At 48.5% G+C, this 20,068-nt stretch overlaps 1 protein-coding gene across 1 annotated transcript in view; it reads left to right on the top strand.

The window, feature by feature from the left end:
- Positions 1-3,612: 3,612 nt before the first annotated feature.
- Positions 3,613-20,068, top strand: part of LOC149343255 (lysosomal cholesterol signaling protein-like) — a 125,440-nt gene continuing 108,984 nt past the window's right edge. The window contains exon 1 of the mRNA XM_089546919.1: positions 3,613-3,749. Within this exon, the coding sequence (XP_089403045.1) occupies positions 3,613-3,749 (137 nt within the window). The remainder of the gene's footprint in view (positions 3,750-20,068) is intronic.

Genomic DNA, 20,068 nt, shown 5'->3' with positions numbered 1-20,068 from the left:
TCCTATCAAAGAGGTCGGGGAGCTCCGCATACTAGGTCTGTTCATCCATAACAGGCTCAGCCCGGAATCCACTATTGCCAAACTCAAGCGCGTAGGCGAACAGGTCGGACGCATGATCCATCGCGTTTCTAACAAGCGCGGCGGGTTGCGAGGCAGGGACGCGCTTCGGCTCGCCCATGCCTTCGTGACCAGCAGGATCCTCTACTCCGTTCCCTACCTTCGCACTACGAAACAACAAGAAATAAGAATCGACACCATCGTTAGGAAGGCTACAAAGCGAGCACTCGGCCTACCAGTGGCCACATCCAATGCTAAGTTGTCGGCGTTGGGGGTGATCAACTCCTACCAGGAGTTACGGGAGGCCCACCTCGTGAACCAATATACGCGACTCTCGCAGACGGCATCCGGGCGCCGCCTGCTAGACCGCTTGCAAATCCAACACGAGTGCACTCCAGAGGAGACGTGTCGGATTCCGGAGCTATGGCGTCACAAGCTCTGGGTCCCTCCACTCCCGCGCAACATGGACACACATACACACGAAGGCAGACAAAAGGCGCACGCTCGGGCCCTCGAACACCAACACGGATCCAAACAGGGTGTATACTACGTTGACGTGGCAGGGCCGTCGCCCACTGGATTCTACACGGCCGCGGTAGTTCACCAGGATCAATGCGTTAACGGGCTCTCCTTTCGAGCTCGAAATTCAGCACAGGCCGAGGAAGTAGCCATTGCGCTTGCCGCCTCGGACTTGAATTCGAAGGCAATCGTGACAGATTCGCTTCGAGCCTGTCAACACTACCTGGCTGGCGAGATTTCACCTTTAGCCTACAGTATATTAAAGCGCGCAGTGAGGGAATCGGACCCTTCGCCCAAACGCATAGTTTGGACTCCAGGCCATCAGGGCGTTAGAGGTAATGAGGCTGCGGACGCGGCTGCCCGAGCGCTTACCTACCGGGCACCTCATCCAAGCTCTTCCGGCTCGGAGATTGTGCAACCGCTTCTGCGGTTCAGAGAAATTCTAGACTACTATTGCGAACGCCATCGGCTTTTCCCGGTCCCGGCTAAGGGCCTAAGTAAAGCTGATGAGCGAACTCTGAGGCGCTTGCAGACCAACACTCTGTTGTGTCCTGCAATAGTGAAACATTTCGACCCCAAAATTGACGGCCCTGCCTGCCCTCACTGTGGGGAAGTATCCGATACCTTCCACATGGTTTGGGCCTGTCAAAAGAATCCTTCCCTTCCCCCCAATCCTTCCCCTTCCCGAGAGGCATGGGAGGCAGCCCTGCTCAACTGCTCGGGGCTGGAGTCTCAAAGGGCTCTAGTCCAACGGGCGCGAGTAGCGGCTTTGTCCAGCGGGGTCCCGGACTAAGGACTCCACCTATGTAAAGGGCGATTTTGGTCTGCAAACTCTCCTTTTGCTTATTAAAAAGTTTTCACCACCACCAACCCGCGACTTTCGGGTCAGCAGCCGAGCACCATAACCACTGAGCCATCGCGGCGGCGTAAAAGGAACGGTTATTAGCGTGTGTGTTGAGGCATCACGAGCAGCTAGGCGTGAAAAACTCATTTCTGAGCTCTTCGTCGTGCCAGAAGTAGAACTGTTTTGAAACGACAAACTTCAGGAGTGCAGATTTAGTTCAGTGGGGCCCCTCTCAGACTGCTGTGATTGGTTTAGAGTGGTTAGCCTAGTGCGTGCGCGGAAATGTGAGACTTATGAATTCTCTCAAAAGAGTTAAGGTAATTGCCGAAGGACGTGTAGGCTGGGAGTAACTCTGGCAATAGGTACAGATTTCAGTTGATCTTGAGACCTGGCTTGGGATTTCCTACAGAATGGCGAAATTATGAAATTATTATGAGTCGATATGAAACGCATACACGCACGCACACACTCAGGATCTGTATAGAATCTGGTCTAGATCAAATCTGCCAAGAGCAAATATAATTGCGAAAAAATATTAGGAAACGAGGACCATCAAGCATGTTGTCTATCGTCCCTATAGCACGGGAAAAACTAAACCGAATAGTACCGAGGTGGCGCGTGTGTCGTTAGCAAAATGTAGGAGGCCATAAGCATTCACAAAAACAAAAAAAGAGGGCAAATTACAGGACCAGAAGACAGTGTTCTTCTCGTTACTATAATTTAAAACATGCTTTTACGACAGCGACATAGGAGATAGGGCGAGAAAGTGGAATTCTAGTTGCACAAGTTCAGACTTTAGATTTCGCTTTCTGAAGGACTCTGTCGATTTGTGCGGCACGCATGTAATTCCAGTGTGCACAAAAAACTACTCCTCATCTGGGGCCGCTTTTCGTGCGACACATAGCACATCCAAAATTTCCTAAGTAATGCGGCTGAAGTGCCTTTGCCTATCGCAACGATGTCTTACTGGGATAATGAGGGCAGCTCCATCAGGTTTTTATTTCTTAGTAAGAAATGACACTGAGGCTCTTTCTGGCTACGTTGACGTTTGTCCAGTAGCAAAATAAGCATTTATGGCCGATAAAATTACATTTCAAAATTTCCCGCCATTCGTTTCAAACCTGTGACATCTTCATTGAAAAGGACTCCATGATCACAGTAATGAAGCGAACGGCGTTAAACCTATACTCTGGGATACGCTAGAAAAACTGTGTCGAAATCGTGTCGTGACATCATGCGTCGAAGCTTACTTGCGAAATCGGCCGGTGATGGCGACACCAGCATCTTAAGGTTTGAGTTTTGTAGCTCATAAAATCTTCGTTTTAAGTGCAAGAAGCATTTCGGTCATTAGGATACGGTTATCCTATAGATACAAGTTAACTTCAATTTGTCCTGAATGTCCATTTAAGAGACTTGTGGTCACTGGCGCAATATTTGCAACCGCGAACACGCGAAGCTGGCTTCACCGCACGCACAACTGCCGAGCGGCAAAGCAAGCTTCTTTGGAGAGGTGGCACCACTGACGTGTTCTCCTTTCCTATCCTCTCTCCTTCAGCGCAGAGGGCTTTTCACTGCGCCAGTGGTCGGTCGTCCCGACTTCAATTAGAAGATTCCTGGGATGCCTGGGATGCTCGAGCCCTGGCAGACATCAATGGAGAGGCCCGGTAGAACCACCCAGCACTTCCCACCTCGTGAGCCTCTGGAAGAAAGATGGGCGCGAAAGGCATAGGTCGTGCTGAACAGAACGAAAACAACAGTGAAAGAAAGCGAAGTTTTCCCGGACAAAAACAAAGGCTCACGAAGAACTTAATAAAGGATGTACGGCTCTGAGCGCAAGCCGCGGTGATTACAATAATGCCGATGAGATCTAAAGCGTTGACTGGACAGGCAAGAGAGTTAAGGTCGGGAAATAATGACACCAAGCCACGACGGGGGAGCTCGACTTTCTTTATACCCCTTCCGTTTCTCAGCTAAATGACGAGGATGCGGCGTTTTCATTGCTTCTGCTTCGCGTCCTCGCCTGCGATGCATTATGAAGGGAGCAGCCTCCGTGTGTGGTGTGGGAAGGGGTTTGAGCTCTGCCGTACTTTGGATGACCAGCGGAAGTCTGGCTGGGATCTTCCATTCCTGAGTACCGGGGAGGGGCACGGTGTCGCTTAGCAGCCTCTTCCTTCTCGCCTGTTTTCTCCCAGATGAACCCTCTCGGGACCCCCCGTCGGCCCGGTGGGGCTCGCTTCCTGAACAGGCCCGGTCTCCTGTCTGTCTGCACCGATCTAGAGAAGTCTTGTGTGAGTGTGCAGCGCATTTTGCCGTCAACCTTGGACAAAAGGTAAGCATGTTTTGACGTTGCCGTCATCACATGGTCTCGCAGCCGCGGGCATAGTGAAAGACCACTGTGCTGTCGTGCGTCCTTTCCTTAAGTGCACATGGTTGTCAGAATGTTATCCGGCCACGACAATAGGCTATCGATGGACGAGAGTGATAGAGGACTGAATCGATTGGCTAAGAAAACTGAGCTACACCTGACAGTAAGTGGTTACCTTGTGAATTTCCTGAGAGTTTGAGCGCTTACAGGTCTTCCCTCTATGTTTATGTCTAATATTGTTTCGAGGAAATGGATTATAGAATTAAAATTCCTTCTTTCTCAACGTACGCCTTATGATACACTTTTCGGATTAAAAATAAAGTGAGAGTGAGAAAAACACGTTGAGCTGGGAAAACTTGAAACCGCACGCGCTTCTTGGGGATCTTGGCATGAAGAAAAGTTGCTTACTCGAACTGGCTCGTTTGGGGCCATGCTGAAGCATACAAAGTGCTACAATAGGAGGAATAAAGTTATGTCTGTTTAACAGGAACGGTCGTAACTTTTTAACGCTCGAGGGAAGGCACACAGTCAGCGCGCTGGCCACGTAGTAATACTCCGTGCAAATACTTTTTTTTTGTTGCTTGAACAGCAGAGAACACTGAGCTTTGCACATTCTTGACAGGTAACTAAACAGAGAAAACGGAACGAAAAAAAGGTGGCAGCTGAGGAAAGATAAACGAACTCTCGGCATGGAATTTATTACTGCGAGTTGTTATTATTGAGGAATGTTTTCCTCAAGCACGCAGTTACCACTTGCGATTTTTATTTTGCGTCTATAACATATCATAGGATTCGTCACGAACGCATAGCTCGCAGTAGTACATGGGTCAGCGTGGAAGTGCATAAAGAGAGTGCTGTCACGGCTTGTCACATAATGCTGGGAAAGTGATGTACGAAGTGACAGCCAAAGATAGTTAAGAACCGAATAAATAAGAAGCGATAACGGCAGGCGAAGCAGAAACTTTAGGTCTCAATGTGCGGTGTTCGAATGACGAAATTTGATCGACAAGGTAACCAATGAAACTGATAAAGTCAGCCGTGCCACAACTTCACTGAAGCCAAATTTCAATCTCTGTTTGTAATTTGGTTCTTTGACTTCTTTCGTTAGCAAGAAGACTGGCATGTGCGACAGAACAACACAAGTACGAGGTCTGCTAGAAAAGTATCCGACTTTATTTTTTTTTGCGAACACCTGATGGATATGAAACAAGCGCGCTTACAGCAGCTGACCTTGAACCCTCGTGCGCATGCACGATTTTTTTCCCGCCTGCCGATAGCGTCAGTCGCTGGGAAGCAGCGTTTGAGTGAGGCAGTGCGCAGTGCTCTCGTCGGTTTTTTGTTGCAAGGAAAATGGCGGAGCGAGAGGAGCAGCGCTACTGCATCAAATTTCGCCAGAAACTTGGCGATAGCCAAGTGGAAACCATTCGAAATGTTCAGACGGCTTTCGTTGATGATGCTATGAGCAGCACACAGATTAAGCAGTGGTACAACTGCTTTAAAGACGGCCGCACATCCATGGAGAGAGAGCCACGCTCCGGTCGGCCATCAACATGCCGAAATGACCAGGTAATTGCCGAAGTGAACGCTGTGGTGATGCGGGACTGTTGTGTAACTATCCGAGAAATTGCGGAAGAGGCGGACATGAGCAATTTTTCTGCACATTCCATTAGCACCGAAGATTTGGCCATGGAGAGAGTTGCGGTGAAATTCGTGCCGAAGCTGCTGACGGTGGATAAAAAGCAGCTTCGTGTTGAAGTCTCACAGGAGATGCTGGATTCCACAAACAGTTACCCTGACTTCACTGACGCCGTAATCACTAGTGACGAGTCTTGGGTGTGCGGGTACGACCCGGAAACCAAATCCCAGTCGTCACAGAGGACGCATTCCACGTCTCCAAGACCAAAGAAGGCCAGCCAAGTGCGCAGCAATGTCAAAGTGATGCTGACTGCTTTATTGACTCCCTCTGTGTGGCATACCACGAGTACGCACCCCACAGGGTCAAAGAATGACTAAAGAGTACTACAGGGATGTCCTCCATCGCCTACGTGGTGCTGTGCGGCGCAAGAGACCGGAGTTGAGGTCAACAAGAAATTGGCGCATCCCTCGCGGCATTGCTCCTGCACATTCCTCGCATTTGATTCAGACTTTTCTGGCGAAAAACCAGACTCCTGTAGTTCAACAGGCTCCTTACTCTCATGATATGTCCCCCTACGACTTCTGGCTGTTTCCTAAAATCACGAGGCCATTGAAAGGAGCGCGATTTCAGAAAAGAAAGGACATTATGGCTGCAACGACAGCAAAGCTAAATTCCATTCCGAAAAGGGCCTTTTCGGAATAGTTCCAACAATGGCAGCACCGCTGGGAGATGTATATGGAGCCCCAAGGAAACTGCTTTGAAGGTTATTAGGTTTCTAACGCTCCAGTTATGCCAGTTTTTTTTCTTCGGCCAAAGGTCGGATACTTTTCTAACAGACCTCGTATGCAGACACACACGCTCACACGCATACACATACACACACTAGTACGAACGCAGACAGGCACGCACGCACGCACGCACGCACTCACTCACTCACTCACTCACTCACTCACTCACTCACTCACTCACTCACTCACTCACTCACTCACTCACTCACTCACTCACTCACTCACTCACTCACTCACTCACTCACTCACTCACTCACTCACTCACTCACTCACTCACTCACTCACTCACTCACTCACTCACTCACTCACTCACTCACTCACTCACTCACTCACTCACTCACTCACTCACTCACTCACTCACTCACTCACTCACTCACTCACTCACTCACTCCCTCACTCACTCACTCACTCACTCACTCACTCACTCACTCACTCACTCTCTCACTCTCTCACTCACTCACTCACTCACTCACTCACTCACTCACTCACTCACTCACTCACTCACTCACTCACTCACTCACTCACTCACTCACTCACTCACTCATTTGTGTCGTGAAAAGCGTGCGTGTGTACGTATGCGTGTGTGTTCGTGTGCGTGCGTGCATGCGTATGCGTGTGTGCGCACACGCGCACACACGCATACGCACGCACACGAACACACACACAAGCATACGTACGCACGCACGCTTTTCACGACACAAGTTTGACAACTTTTGACTGATGGTCTGCAGAGCCAGCGAGGCACGACGCCCAGACCCGTTGCGCGCCAAGTGCGCTGTCGGAACCATATATCCCGGCTCCAATGAGAGGCGGCCGTCTCGGCAGCCGACTATTTATTGCGGCCGACACCAGCTGGCGGGCGCCTGGGCCTCTATACTGCGACGCTGTTTTCCTTGCTGTGACAAGCTGTCGCTGTAAAAGTCAGCCGCCGTAGCGAGTTGCCACGGCTGAAAGACTGGAGAAGAATGGTCCGGGCGAACGGAGCGGCGGTTCCCCCTTTTCTCGCTTGATATGCTTGTACGCTCACGTTGGTGCTGCAAGGGAAAGAAAAAATGATTACAGAATGTTTTGTTCGGAGAGTACAGAACTAAGCACTTACGATAGTGAGCACCCCGTGCACTGCACGTCCTCTAAGTAATTACAGCAATGATCAACGTCTATACTGAGGTCATTTATTATGTGCTATCGCCGTTATCTTTCCCACTGCAACGTCCGAGCGTTTTCGTCGTACTTGGACTCGTGTCATGCTCTCTACCCTCAACTTTATAGTTTTTATGTTGACGATGATGGTCACGATGATGTTAATGGCTTATCGAGTACTTAAGCCATTTTGTTAAAGCCTGGCGGTGGGAGTTTACATTCATGACTTAAAGAAAACTACGCTCTCATCATGGTCTAATAAGTGGGATGAATATTCCGAATAACCTAAATACTCCAGGATAGCGGTGCGGCTAATCGATAAATTTTCATGAGACAGAAGCATGGGACGCAGCGCATTAGCTTGTTCGTACAAATCTTCAAAGCATTTTTACGTGGCAGTGGACGTATTCAAAGCGAATAGCTCAAGATAACAACCAAGTGCAGTGCACACACAAATAGAGAGAAAGAGAGAGAGGTTTCTTTTAGAAAAAAAAAAGAGAGGTCAGCCTTAAGGCTCATCATCTGTCGTGCTCCTCTGCACTAAGGATGGGGAAGAAGAGAGGAAAGAGCGCAGTGATAAGTAAGGATGTGGATAGAAGAGAGATGGAATTTTGAACCTTTTTATAACGAAGTTGAAGGGGTTTGGCGATTACTTGGTTATAGTCGTAGCTTCATTATAGCCCGTACTGACCGAGGTTTCAAGGGGAATCGTCATTCCTTCTTTATACAGTTGTATTCATTTTCATTATAAAACGTTTCATTATAACTAGGCTTGACTGTATCTGCTACCACACCAGGAGAGCACCCAATCAGAACCACGAGTCGAAAGCCGTGCTGTGCAAAAAACAGAAGCGCTCGAGTGAGTGAGTGGAAAGCTTTCCAACTTTCCGGCCAAGCATCCAGTGCAAGGTCCTCTAAGAGTGGCCTGCTCTTTAAACGCGCCAAAAAAGCGACCAACGCCAGTCTTCCGCGCGCATACACCGGGCAAGCCGCAGGTAAATGCGCCACAGTTTCAGTGGCGCCACAAGGGCAGTCTGAAGAGTCCGCGAGTCCAATTAAGTGGACCTAGCTACGCGTGACAGCGACCAGATACTGCATACAGGAAACTCAGGGCAGAGAGCACGCGCTAGCCATCTTACTTCGTTCGCTACATCGCACTGTCCGTGGCACAGTCCTCCGGTAGCAAATATACTGTGTCGGTATTTCGGAACACAAATACTGGTAGGGCTTGAGGCGCCAAACGTGCACCACCCCTCCTGGCGCTGCTGACCTGATGACTCGTCAGCAGGGGCAATTTCGGAATGGGGAGATGAAAGGTTTGATCAGCGGCTCTAGATTTACCTCGCTTCTTGGTCTGTGGCAGATCGTTTTCAGGAGCAACCTGACTGATGCCATTCGTAAGCACAGTGGGGCTTATGAAAAACTGCGGCTATTTTTTTGCCCAGCTGATGGCATTGAGCCGAATGCCTGTAAATGTGACTTGTATTAGCGTAGCTACAGCCAGCGCCAGTGGGGTAGCAGTAGTCACCGTGATTTACCATGAAAAGGGGGTGCTTGCGTATTTGAAATCTGTGCTGCGAATCTTCTCTGCAAGTTGTTTCGGTGTTTAAATGCCAGTGGTCGAAAAGGCCACTGTGTACCGGTTGTCACCTTTTCGCGCACTTGTGCGTGCACTCCCAGACACCCTTAGAGCGTGTGGGGGTAGCGGTCTCGGTCTCAAAGAAGATGCCCTCGACTCAGCGTGGCAAGCTCATCCAGAAGCCAGCTATCAAGTGACAAGAGGGGTGGTCGTTTGGTGCCCAGCTTTCGCCGGTCGCAAGCCAGAGAATGGGTCAGAGCCAAAGGTTCATAAATAAAACAGTTTATACAGCAAAGAGACGATATAGAGGAATTTACAATCACTCGTACGGCAGGCTGGCGCACGCTGCCTCACTGGGCTGTAGCTGGGCGAATGGTGTTGACCCGGAAGTCAAGCGGGCGTGCTTCCCCGAAGCTTAAACGGCGGTCCGGGCTGACTGATAGCGGTCAACGCCCTCCGTATGTAGACGCGCTCCGCGTCTGTTCGTCCTTCGCACCAAGGAAGGCACGCACACAGACACAGTATAAACAGTACAATTTCCTTATCAATCTCGTACTGGGCGCGCGTACCCATAGGAAAGGCGCTGAGATCGGCTTCGAGAAAATTCGAGTTCTTTCTTGCGATGCGCCGCCGCCGGTGAAGTCAGCACGACCAAGGCTGCGCCCTCTCCGACGGCAATCAGTAGAATTTACTCCAACCTTCTCGACTGTTCGACGGCGCGCGCGGACATATTTCATTTAGCGCCGTACCGGCGAGCGAAGTGGAGAGGACAGCAACACACACAAGGTTATGCGCTCTCCAGGGTTTCTTTCTCCGCTGTTCTAGATTTCTATACGGCGCGTGATGGCGAGATTGTTCGCGCCGGTCTTCCTAATGTGCGCCGAATTTTGGGACACTGGTTGCCAAAACAAAGAGAACCGCTGTGCCGATCGTCCGCCAGGTTCAGTGAAATTGAAATTGAAAATTTATTTCTCCATACACATTACAGTGGAGAAAGGGGACACTGGGCAAAAAGCTGCTTAATGCAGCTTGAATTAGCAGCCAGTGCCCCATGAATACAACGAGTGCAGTGTGTTTAGCGAACATCAGGCTCAAGGTAAGCTTAATATCCTCATCAAAACAAAGAAAGAAAAAGGACAACAGCAGTGTAACCTGATCGCGTACACAACAAAAGAGATGCACATAAATAATAGGAACAATGTACAATACAATGCACCAAACCTATTTAAAATCAATGATGCTACAATTGACTCGGAAATGGACATGACAACTGATTCTTTGAGATGTCTTGTATACAAACATTATTTGCTGCCAATATGTGGAGGTAATTTCCTAGGTTATAGATTAGGACTGTTTACGATATAAAGTACGGCGAAAGATTAGAAGCCAGGGTAAAAGACATCGGTATTTGTACACTGGTGTGTATTGATGTAGATTAAAGGCTACAAGGAACAGTTGATTATTTGTTTTCACTGCATTTTTGTATGCTTTCTTCGTACTACGGGCAAGTTTTTAACAATACAGCTCTAGCGTCTCGGTCAGCAGGGTGTGTTCGCGCCTTATCACGGGTTAAAGACAAAATCAGCGAGGACAGGCTCATGCGTGAATAGCTCATAACATCGTGTGCATCAGCACAGCGATAAGGCACTGAGAAGCCTATTTTACTCTCGATCGATACTGGTGCTAAAAAAGAGGCCGGCTGTAGAAGTGCAGAGCATGGCGTTGGTTCGTACTTTTTGCAAACCAAATAATAATCGGATGCCACTACAATACATTATTCTCAGTGTTCCTAAAATGTCCGGGCTCAGCGTTCCTACAACCAGGCTGGCCCGCAATTTTTTTGAGGTAAGTCTATTTAATCTGTCAAGCATAGGCAGCTTCAAGTTATTTTGCGATGGCGGTAGATCAACCTTATCAATACCTACCAGTGGCATCGGTATGTTATAAGCGAAGATAAAATTAATATTGGGAGAGCGCGCTTGATCCCTTGAGTGAGGCACTTGAATATTCCTTTGTAAGTAATAAAAAGCAGACCAAGAGTAGGTCTAGGAGACTCAGACTGATGCTCTATTTCTTGTCGCTGTCAAAAAAAAAGCTGTCGCTTTAGTCCCGCGTGTTGTACGAAAATCAAACGAGAGTTGCAAAAGATCGAAGGCTAACCCGTGTTACGCCCGGACTGCCAATACTGAACTTCATAGGGCGGAGTAATTCAGTAGGGCACTGCACGAGATAATGTAGTCCCCTACTGGGGCACTGGATTCTTGAAACCATAGTTTCTTACTATTACCTAGAGGGAAAGCTGACAACCCGTCTATGGGAGTCTGCATGGAGGCCCCTCGTGACCACTTCAGCCACCATGGGCGCTCAAGGCATCATGGGGCGGTGAGCTACCGACTGCAGAACTACAACTTTTGGCCAAAAATAATAAAAAAATAAAGGTGTTAGATAACTACGAATGTCCTAACATTCAATATCATGCCTGTAGATTGCAACAAAGGAGTAGAAAAGCATGTAAATGCAAAGTTTGCCCAAAATATGAGATTGCTAGCTTTCCTATTGGCCAAGTAATGAACACTACAAAAGCTAATATTTCGTAATTAACAGGCGCATTTTTAAAAGTAAATATGTTTAAAAAAATGTTGTTGCTTAGATACTTTAAGAGGTTTTTAATGGTATTTGGAAAGAGTGAAACTTTTTATTGGCGTCGTGTGTCTATGCGTTCTCACTACTATGGTTTTTGCACACTGCTTTCGCGCGAAAGTCGTGTGCGCACACACGAACAACGTTTTTGGAATGAAACGTCTTAGTAGTGCCACTCTGTGTTTCCGAAAAACTACGACTGTCCCGCAACAAGTAGCTCATCGCCACATGATGCTTTGAGCGTCCATGGTGGCTGAAGGGCAGCGCCGCCAGCTTTCCCTCTAGGTAATAGTAAGAAACTCTATGCTTGAAACATAACGCTTTCAAGAATTTATGCCACCACGTGACCCCGTGCTCAGTTCACAGGTAATCTCCCCAATATTGGAAATGTATGGTTTCACTCTGTTCCTCTGTAGGACTTGCCTTTGCCAGTATGTTTCCAATATTGAGCCAATTAACTGTGCTGCTTGGCGTTGGGCTTGAGCTGTGCGGGCCTTGCCGTGCTTGATAATCATTTACTCTATTTATAACGCCGCTGTGCCAACTCGAGTCAAGGTAGGGGTGAATACAGAAGAACAAGTGTAAGTTAAGTTGAAAATGTAACATGTTGGTGCAACTCTTGCAAAGAATTCGGGGCACAGTTATACGCTACGCCTTAACGGCTATGACACCATAGCGTTAATGGGTTCCTTCAGCGCCCTGAGCTCCTCTTTGCACATAACTACTAAGACGCTGATACTGTTCTTTAATTTTTATTTTCTAAAATTTTTATGCTATTATTTTTACTTTATTTACCACAAGACATAGAACGCCTTCCTTAAACCAAGTCGAACAAACCTTAACGCTCCTCAGTTGCTGAGGAGTAGCGCTCAGGGCTTGCGACCGAAGGGGCAGCGGTTAGAGTGCTGGCTCGAACACTTTTATTTTCAAAGCAACTGTTTTTCTTTCTTCAGAGGCACTACGTAATGGTGGCGGAATGACGCCGCGATCCTGTGTGCCGATGAGGAATTGTGCAGTGCTCGAACACCCCACAACGATGACACAGTACAAAGATGATGTCACTGCACAATTCTTCATCGATACTGTGGGCCGATGAGGAATTGTGCAGTGCTCGAACACCCCACAACGATGACACAGTACAAAGATGATGTCAATGCACAATTCTTCATCGATACTGTGGGCCGATGAGGAATTGTGCAGTGCTCGAACACCCCACAACGATGACACAGTACAAAGATGATGTCACTGCACAATTCTTCATCGATACTGTGGGCCGATGAGGAATTGTGCAGTGCTCGAACACCCCACAACGATGACACAGTACAAAGATGATGTCAATGCACAATTCTTCATCGATACTGTGGGCCGATGAGGAATTGTGCAGTGCTCGAACACCCCACAACGATGACACAGTACAAAGATGATGTCACTGCACAATTCTTCATCGATACTGTGGGCCGATGAGGAATTGTGCAGTGCTCGAACACCCCACAACGATGACACAGTACAAAGATGATGTCAATGCACAATTCTTCATCGATACTGTGGGCCGATGAGGAATTGTGCAGTGCTCGAACACCCCAAAACGATGACACAGTACAAAGATGATGTCACTGCACAATTCTTCATCGATACTGTGGGCCGATGAGGAATTGTGCAGTGCTCGAACACCCCACAACGATGACACAGTACAAAGATGATGTCACTGCACAATTCTTCATCGATACTGTGGGCCGATGAGGAATTGTGCAGTGCTCGAACACCCCACAACGATGACACAGTACAAAGATGATGTCAATGCACAATTCTTCATCGATACTGTGGGCCGATGAGGAATTGTGCAGTGCTCGAACACCCCACAACGATGACACAGTACAAAGATGATGTCACTGCACAATTCTTCATCGATACTGTGGGCCGATGAGGAATTGTGCAGTGCTCGAACACCCCACAACGATGACACAGTACAAAGATGATGTCAATGCACAATTCTTCATCGATACTGTGGGCCGATGAGGAATTGTGCAGTGCTCGAACACCCCACAACGATGACACAGTACAAAGATGATGTCACTGCACAATTCTTCATCGATACTGTGGGCCGATGAGGAATTGTGCAGTGCTCGAACACCCCACAACGATGACACAGTACAAAGATGATGTCAATGCACAATTCTTCATCGATACTGTGGGCCGATGAGGAATTGTGCAGTGCTCGAACACCCCACAACGATGACACAGTACAAAGATGATGTCACTGCCCAATTCTTCATCGATACTGTGGGCCGATGAGGAATTGTGCAGTGCTCGAACACCCCACAACGATGACACAGTACAAAGATGATGTCACTGCACAATTCTTCATCGATACTGTGGGCCGATGAGGAATTGTGCAGTGCTCGAACACCCCACAACGATGACACAGTACAAAGATGATGTCACTACACAATTCTTCATCGATACTGTGGGCCGATGAGGAATTGTGCAGTGACATCATCTTTGTACTGAGTAATCGTTGTGGAGTGCTTGAATTTCTCGCGCTAGCTGGTTGTGACGTCACGACCCTCTCGACCAATCCTGAGTTTCTGGACGCACACCACAACGGCGCCGGATCTTCTGCTGAGCAGGACCCCCAACACTGTCGTGTAAAAACTCTTAGAATTTTTTACAGGAAGCGATCAGTCCAAGATGTTCCATATTTCAACAGAGATGACCTGAAGGGTAGAATGTTTAGTGGGTTGATGGGGCACTGCACAACCTGCGCCGTTGCTTCTACTTCCCGGTAGACGGCAAGAAGTGTGAGTGTCCAAGTTAGCACAGCGAATTACTTTAAGCTGCGGATACGGATGGAACGGTTAGGTGTTTTCGCATAAAGCAAGCTGTGGTCCATTTTTGAAATTGTTCTAGCCTCCTTCTTTTTTTCCCAACAATTTATTGTTCACTTGAATTCTCCAGGTGCAGCCTTTCAGGCTTTTGGTACTTTGATGGCTTGCTGTATTTTCTCCTGTAAGGGCCAACAAAGGAAGGCTGTTCGGACAGATCAGAAGAGATTGCACTTGCAAGAGATCAAGGCGAAGTGCGGCAGAAATTTCTGGTGAAAATTGAAAGGCATATTTAGTGCTAGTATCACGGCCAATGAAAATGGTATTCATTCCGTTGATATTATTTCGAGTGTTTTTTCTCATGTGGTCAGATGAAACAGCCTACTCTTTGATCCATCAGAGAAGCGACGAAGGAAGCAAATGCAAACGGGCTCCCAGACAGTGGTCGGATGAGTAACTGCGGAGTCAGTTATAACTAACGAACAAGGGGGTGAACAACAAACAAAAAATCGACATACATGACGAATAGCCACTTCAAAGGCGACCCGTCAGCTTTCTCCTTTTCGTAATCAGACAATACTGCTTAAAATAATATATTTGTCGTGAAGACATGCCTCATTCGGACTTAGGCGAAATCTCTCGAGAGTTAACCAATGCAACAGCTATTAACTGCATTCAAACCAAGTTGTTGAATCCGCTTGCGTCTCAATCTTTTTACGCCTACGCAGTGTCGGCAACGTCTCATTCACAGCCGATTGTACTCGGAGCAGCAGTCGTCTATAGGTACCGCTATCAGGAACTCCCCATCTCCTTCCCCAAGAGCAAACGGCGCCTAGCACAGCTCTCTTTTGTCTTTGCCGCAGCATCGCACCCTCACGGAGCAGCAGGAGCAGCAGAAGCAGCACAAATAATGCCCCGGCAATAAATACGCCAAGCGCAAGCTGTCTCCGCACCGCGCCGTCCATTGAGCTCAGATCCGGCGGCTTTCGCAGGTGGTCCGTTATATACGACGACGCCGGGGGCTGCGGGCGGAGCTCTCCGGGGAGCAGTTCTCGCCTGGTCGACGACCAGAACGCAAGCCGGACCTCCCGGAACGCCGGCCCTTTGTTGCGCTCGGCCTTCTTCGTGCAGGCGGCCCTGAATGGCGATTGAGACGCGCCGCGTCGGGCGCGAAATTGCTATTTGCGGCGGGACGATTAATAAGGCGCGTGTCCCTACAGTGAGCTTCTTTCTCTCCCCCCCCCCCCCTTCTTTTCTACCAGCCACCGCACACCGCTGTTTAGCGTTACGTATTTCTTCCCAAAATTTGTTCCAGCGTCGCTGAGTGAGTGGGTGGGGAGGAGATGGGGACTGTTTTACGGCGACTGCAGTCGACGTTGCGCCACGCGCTATAGGCTCGGATGTCTCTTGTTTCGGCGCGGTGAATCTCTCGTTCCGAAGCAGGCTTTATATTGTTGCTTGACGACACATTCCCTTGTCCCCGAGAGTTCGCAAGACTGCAGTGTGAGCATCTGGGATGCATAGGCGCAGGTGTGCATGTGTGCGCGTGCGTGTGTGTTCGTGCGTGGGCTGACTGCATGTGCATTTGCGGATCTGCGATGTACGGAGAGATAGCTTGCCGGCCGTTATTGGGGATATGCACCTCATCGTCTGATTTGTTTTCACGTGGCTCTGTTTTCCGAGAGGTTTTGTATGGGGCGAGACAAGACGGGAAAAGTGAGGGAACATAAATACACATTACTGGCGCTGACTACCGACTGAATTATTTCGTGTTTTAGCCCCATTTTATGCACCTTCCTTGAGCAGTAACATGGAAAAAAAAGTAAACAGCAAAATGCAATATAATGCCCTCACCCGCATTAAAGAGTGTGACTCTAGCTTCAGAAACAAGACAAAACTTATAGGAAAAACCAGCTTCTCAGTTTTCTGGTGAATGTTTGTCTTGTTTCTAAAGCTAGAGTCGCTTTCCTTAGGGTGCTAGTGCGTATGCGGAAGGCATATTAAAGTTCGTTCTTTACTTTCTTGTGGGGTGATACCGCTTACGGAACATGCTGCATAAATGGGGACTAAAGCCCAAAGTAAATCAGTCGGGAGTCTCCCTTTTTATTGCAGTACTTGCTTTCACTCGAGCTCAGCAGATGACCAAAGGGCCTTAGCAGAGCAAGCGCTCTTTTTCACGGGGCCTTAGAGTTTGTAGCCTCTGAAGTTATGACCCATACTGACGGCGGGGGATTGGTCAGGGTGTGGTGCAGATCCAAACCGGAGAAAAATTCTTCCAGGCTTATCTCAAGCGGCTCATAAACAAAAACTGAGGAATCTGGGAAAACGAATAACGAATTTTGGGAGATTTTGAGGGGATTGGAATCAAAAACAAGGAAACAGAGAGGTGAGAGCTAAAATAATTTATTGCAAAAGCAACAATCACAAAGAAATAAATTTTTAGAGAAAAGTAAAGGGAAAGAAGAGTTAACACAAAAACCTCCCGGTCTCGATAACATACCTGTGAAGAAGCTCGCACACCAGCTTAAGGGCATGCCCTTTCACGGTTGCACTGAAGGAGAGGAGAACGGGAAAAGTAAATGGCAACCCTAATTGAGAGAAAGGAATCAGCAAATACTTAATTCTCTGTCATGCAAACCACCGGCAGGAGAGGATGAAAGGGCCGAAGGATTCAAGGTCCCTGTATGACGCACATAGATTCGACGGCATGAACCCAGAACGGCATAAATAAAGATTGAGACGAGGAATCCTGTAGCGCAACAGCGTCATGGAAACCTCACATTGCCTTGGAGCACATGAACGAACGTTCTATAGGAATGATAAGGGCTCTTAGTGCGCTGTAACAAGGATGGGCTCATGGCTGAGGTACTGCGTAGTTGGAAACGTTCGTAAGGGGACGTGACCAGCAGGGTAAGGTTTGGAATGACGTGTGCAACAGGCCTATTGATGGCTGATTTCGCTAAGAAATTGGCCATCGAATTTAAAGTAATGCCACAGTGTCGTGCAATAGACTGAAAACGCACTTCTCGCATATGAAAGGACAAAAATACATAAGGGATCGGTAAAAGGGAGTAGTCCTCGAGCTTTCAAGCGCTGCCAAGACTGAGAGACAGTCCGAGAAAATGATTAGATGAAAAGTGTAGCGGGGGGGGGGGGGGGGGGGGGGATTTTTGAAGGGCCAAACCAGCAGCTGGAAATTCAGAAGGAAAAATTAATCTTTCACCAGGATAGAATAACTCCAATCTAATGTGTGGGAATAAACACCTACTGCTGCCTTTCGACATGTTGAGAGGCATCTATGAAAATGACTACGTGGCTCGGATACTGGAACAGATTACCAGGAGACTATTTAGCACATTGGCAGTGAAGTTCTTTGCATATTGTGACAGCGCATGGTCGATGCAAATAGCTGGAACAGCCTGCGAATTGTTAACGCATAGCACGGACATAAGCGAGACTGCAAGACTAGACAACAGGTACTCTGTAGAATTCAAGCAGCTTGTATTGCGGCCAATGTTTATGTAGAAACAAAGCTTGGTTTGTAAAACAATGGGTGGAGCCACTCCAGGCATAGGCCCAAGTATCAGAAAGAAGTTGCGCACTGTGAGAAGCTGGAAGCGAGACTTGTACGCGGGCTTCCAGAAGGAGGACACGATTCGCCACTGATTTTGGCAGACCCAGGCAGAGCCGCAGAGCGCGCCTTTTCAGTGGCACCAGAGGTTGAATGTTTTATCTCGGACAATCGAAGAACAGAACGCAACCGAACTCCAAAATTGGTCTTGCGTAAGTCTTATCGAGAAATAAAAGTGTCTCTGCGCATACCAAATTTTTTACTGCTGCTTCGCATCAGGCGACCGAGAGCCCTCTTTCCTTTCAGGACAATGAGGTCGCCAGTCTAAATGAGGGTCGTCTATTGCATCTTTCTAGCTTTTGTTGTTTGGCTGGGCAGACTTCGACGCTGAGGAAGGAGCTCCACGCTTCTGGGAAGGAATCGCCATGTCGACGTCCGACGTGCAATCGGTAGAGAGGCGGGTACCCCCGGCACCATGTACAGGCACAAACGAGGACGCAGCAGGAATAGGAGTCTGGGGAGAGTCACCAGAGACGCTATAGGAAGGGCTAGTTTGTGGAGCGGAAGACCAACAGCTGAAGGAGCAAACTGACTAGAAATGACCTGGGAGCTTCACTAAAGGTAATCAATATGCGATCCACAACGCCTACGAGCGCCTTTTCAACAGCTGAGACCACACACTTAGTCAGCACCGCCTCTACATCAGACACTTAGCAAGGCCCGCATAAGAATGCCTTTTCCTGTCTAATTGTGCATAGGCACCTTCTCTGCTGGATGATGTCCAGAACACTCTGCTCATCAGAACGTTTAGGACAGCCAGCATCATCAGCCGGATGAACGCCGCTACAGAGACGGCAACTGGGCGCTTCAGATTTGCAAAGGTCTGATGAATGGTTGTCCCCGAAAAGTCGCCAACGTGCCGCAGATTTGCAAGCTTTGCTGCTATGATCAAAGCGCCAGCAGTTTCTGCATTGCAAAGGTCGAGATTGCAGCGGGTCGACGCGGTACACTATGGGCCAAACCTTAAGCTCATACGGGCAAGAAGATCCTGCAAAAGTTGCTATCACGGACTCTGACGACACGTCAGCACATGAGAGCCATCAGCATCTCTGGTACAACGGAATACTGATATCACTCCAACTCTGGAGTCATGAAAGTCCTGAAACATTTTCTGAGAGCCGCCGCGGTGGCTCAGTGGCTATGGTGCTCGGCTGCTGTCCCGAAAGACGCGGGTTCGATCCCGGCCGTGGCGGTTGAATTTCTTTGGAGGAGAAATTCAAGGCCCGTGTACTGTGCGATGTCAGTGCACGTTAAAGAACCCCAGGTGGTCGAAATTTCCGGAGCCCTCCACTACGGCGTCTCTCATAGCCTTAGTCGCTTTCGGATGTTAAACCCCATAAACCAAACCAAACCATTTTCTGAGGATAGGCTGATGGGTCCACGCCACAGATGATGCCTTTGGAACAAGTGAGTTGCTCAGGTATGAAAGGCTTAATTGGAGAAGACGCGAAGGATATGCAATTCATCAAGTCCGACACGCACTGCAAGTCTGGGGATCAGCACAGAATTCCCCTCCGGCCGAAAGGACGCACCTCAGAGATCTCCAAATGGGGGCAGGTAACAGCCTTCAGCTGATGCTGGATAATTTTAGAGCTTTGAAGTTTTAGGCCTCCGTCTCTAGTAGGAACAAGCGCCACTGGAATCTTACTGACGCCATTACGTCCAAATGAATCCAGGGGCAAACTTTGGGCCGGTAGACTGGCGAACCAGGATGCCGGACGCCCACCCAGGGAAGCTAAAGACATAGCTCGAAGCCTAACTACCGCTTCAACAATGAAAAAAGAAATAACACCTGGCCAAAACCCCAACACGTGGAACGGCCTCACCGTAGAAGAGTGAAGAGGGAGTTCGGAGGTTACAGCAATATCGAGGACAGGAAGAGCAGCAGGAACAGAGGCAATCCTCCAATTCTATGCCCGTTTCCTGACTTGCGCCATCTTTTTTTGCGATGCAGAGCATCTCGATCATGAAGTAGGTAGGGCAAATAAAAATTTGGCTTTGCTTTTTGAAACTTCCGCTTTGTGAGGACATCCGACGCCTTATTTGA

Source organism: Amblyomma mixtum, chromosome 5, assembly GCF_055824585.1.
Source record: "Amblyomma mixtum isolate Tamu chromosome 5, ASM5582458v1, whole genome shotgun sequence".
NCBI classification, from domain to species: domain Eukaryota; kingdom Metazoa; phylum Arthropoda; class Arachnida; order Ixodida; family Ixodidae; genus Amblyomma; species Amblyomma mixtum.
The sequence above is the reverse complement of the archived record's forward strand: the minus strand, read 5'-3'. Positions and strand labels throughout refer to the sequence as shown.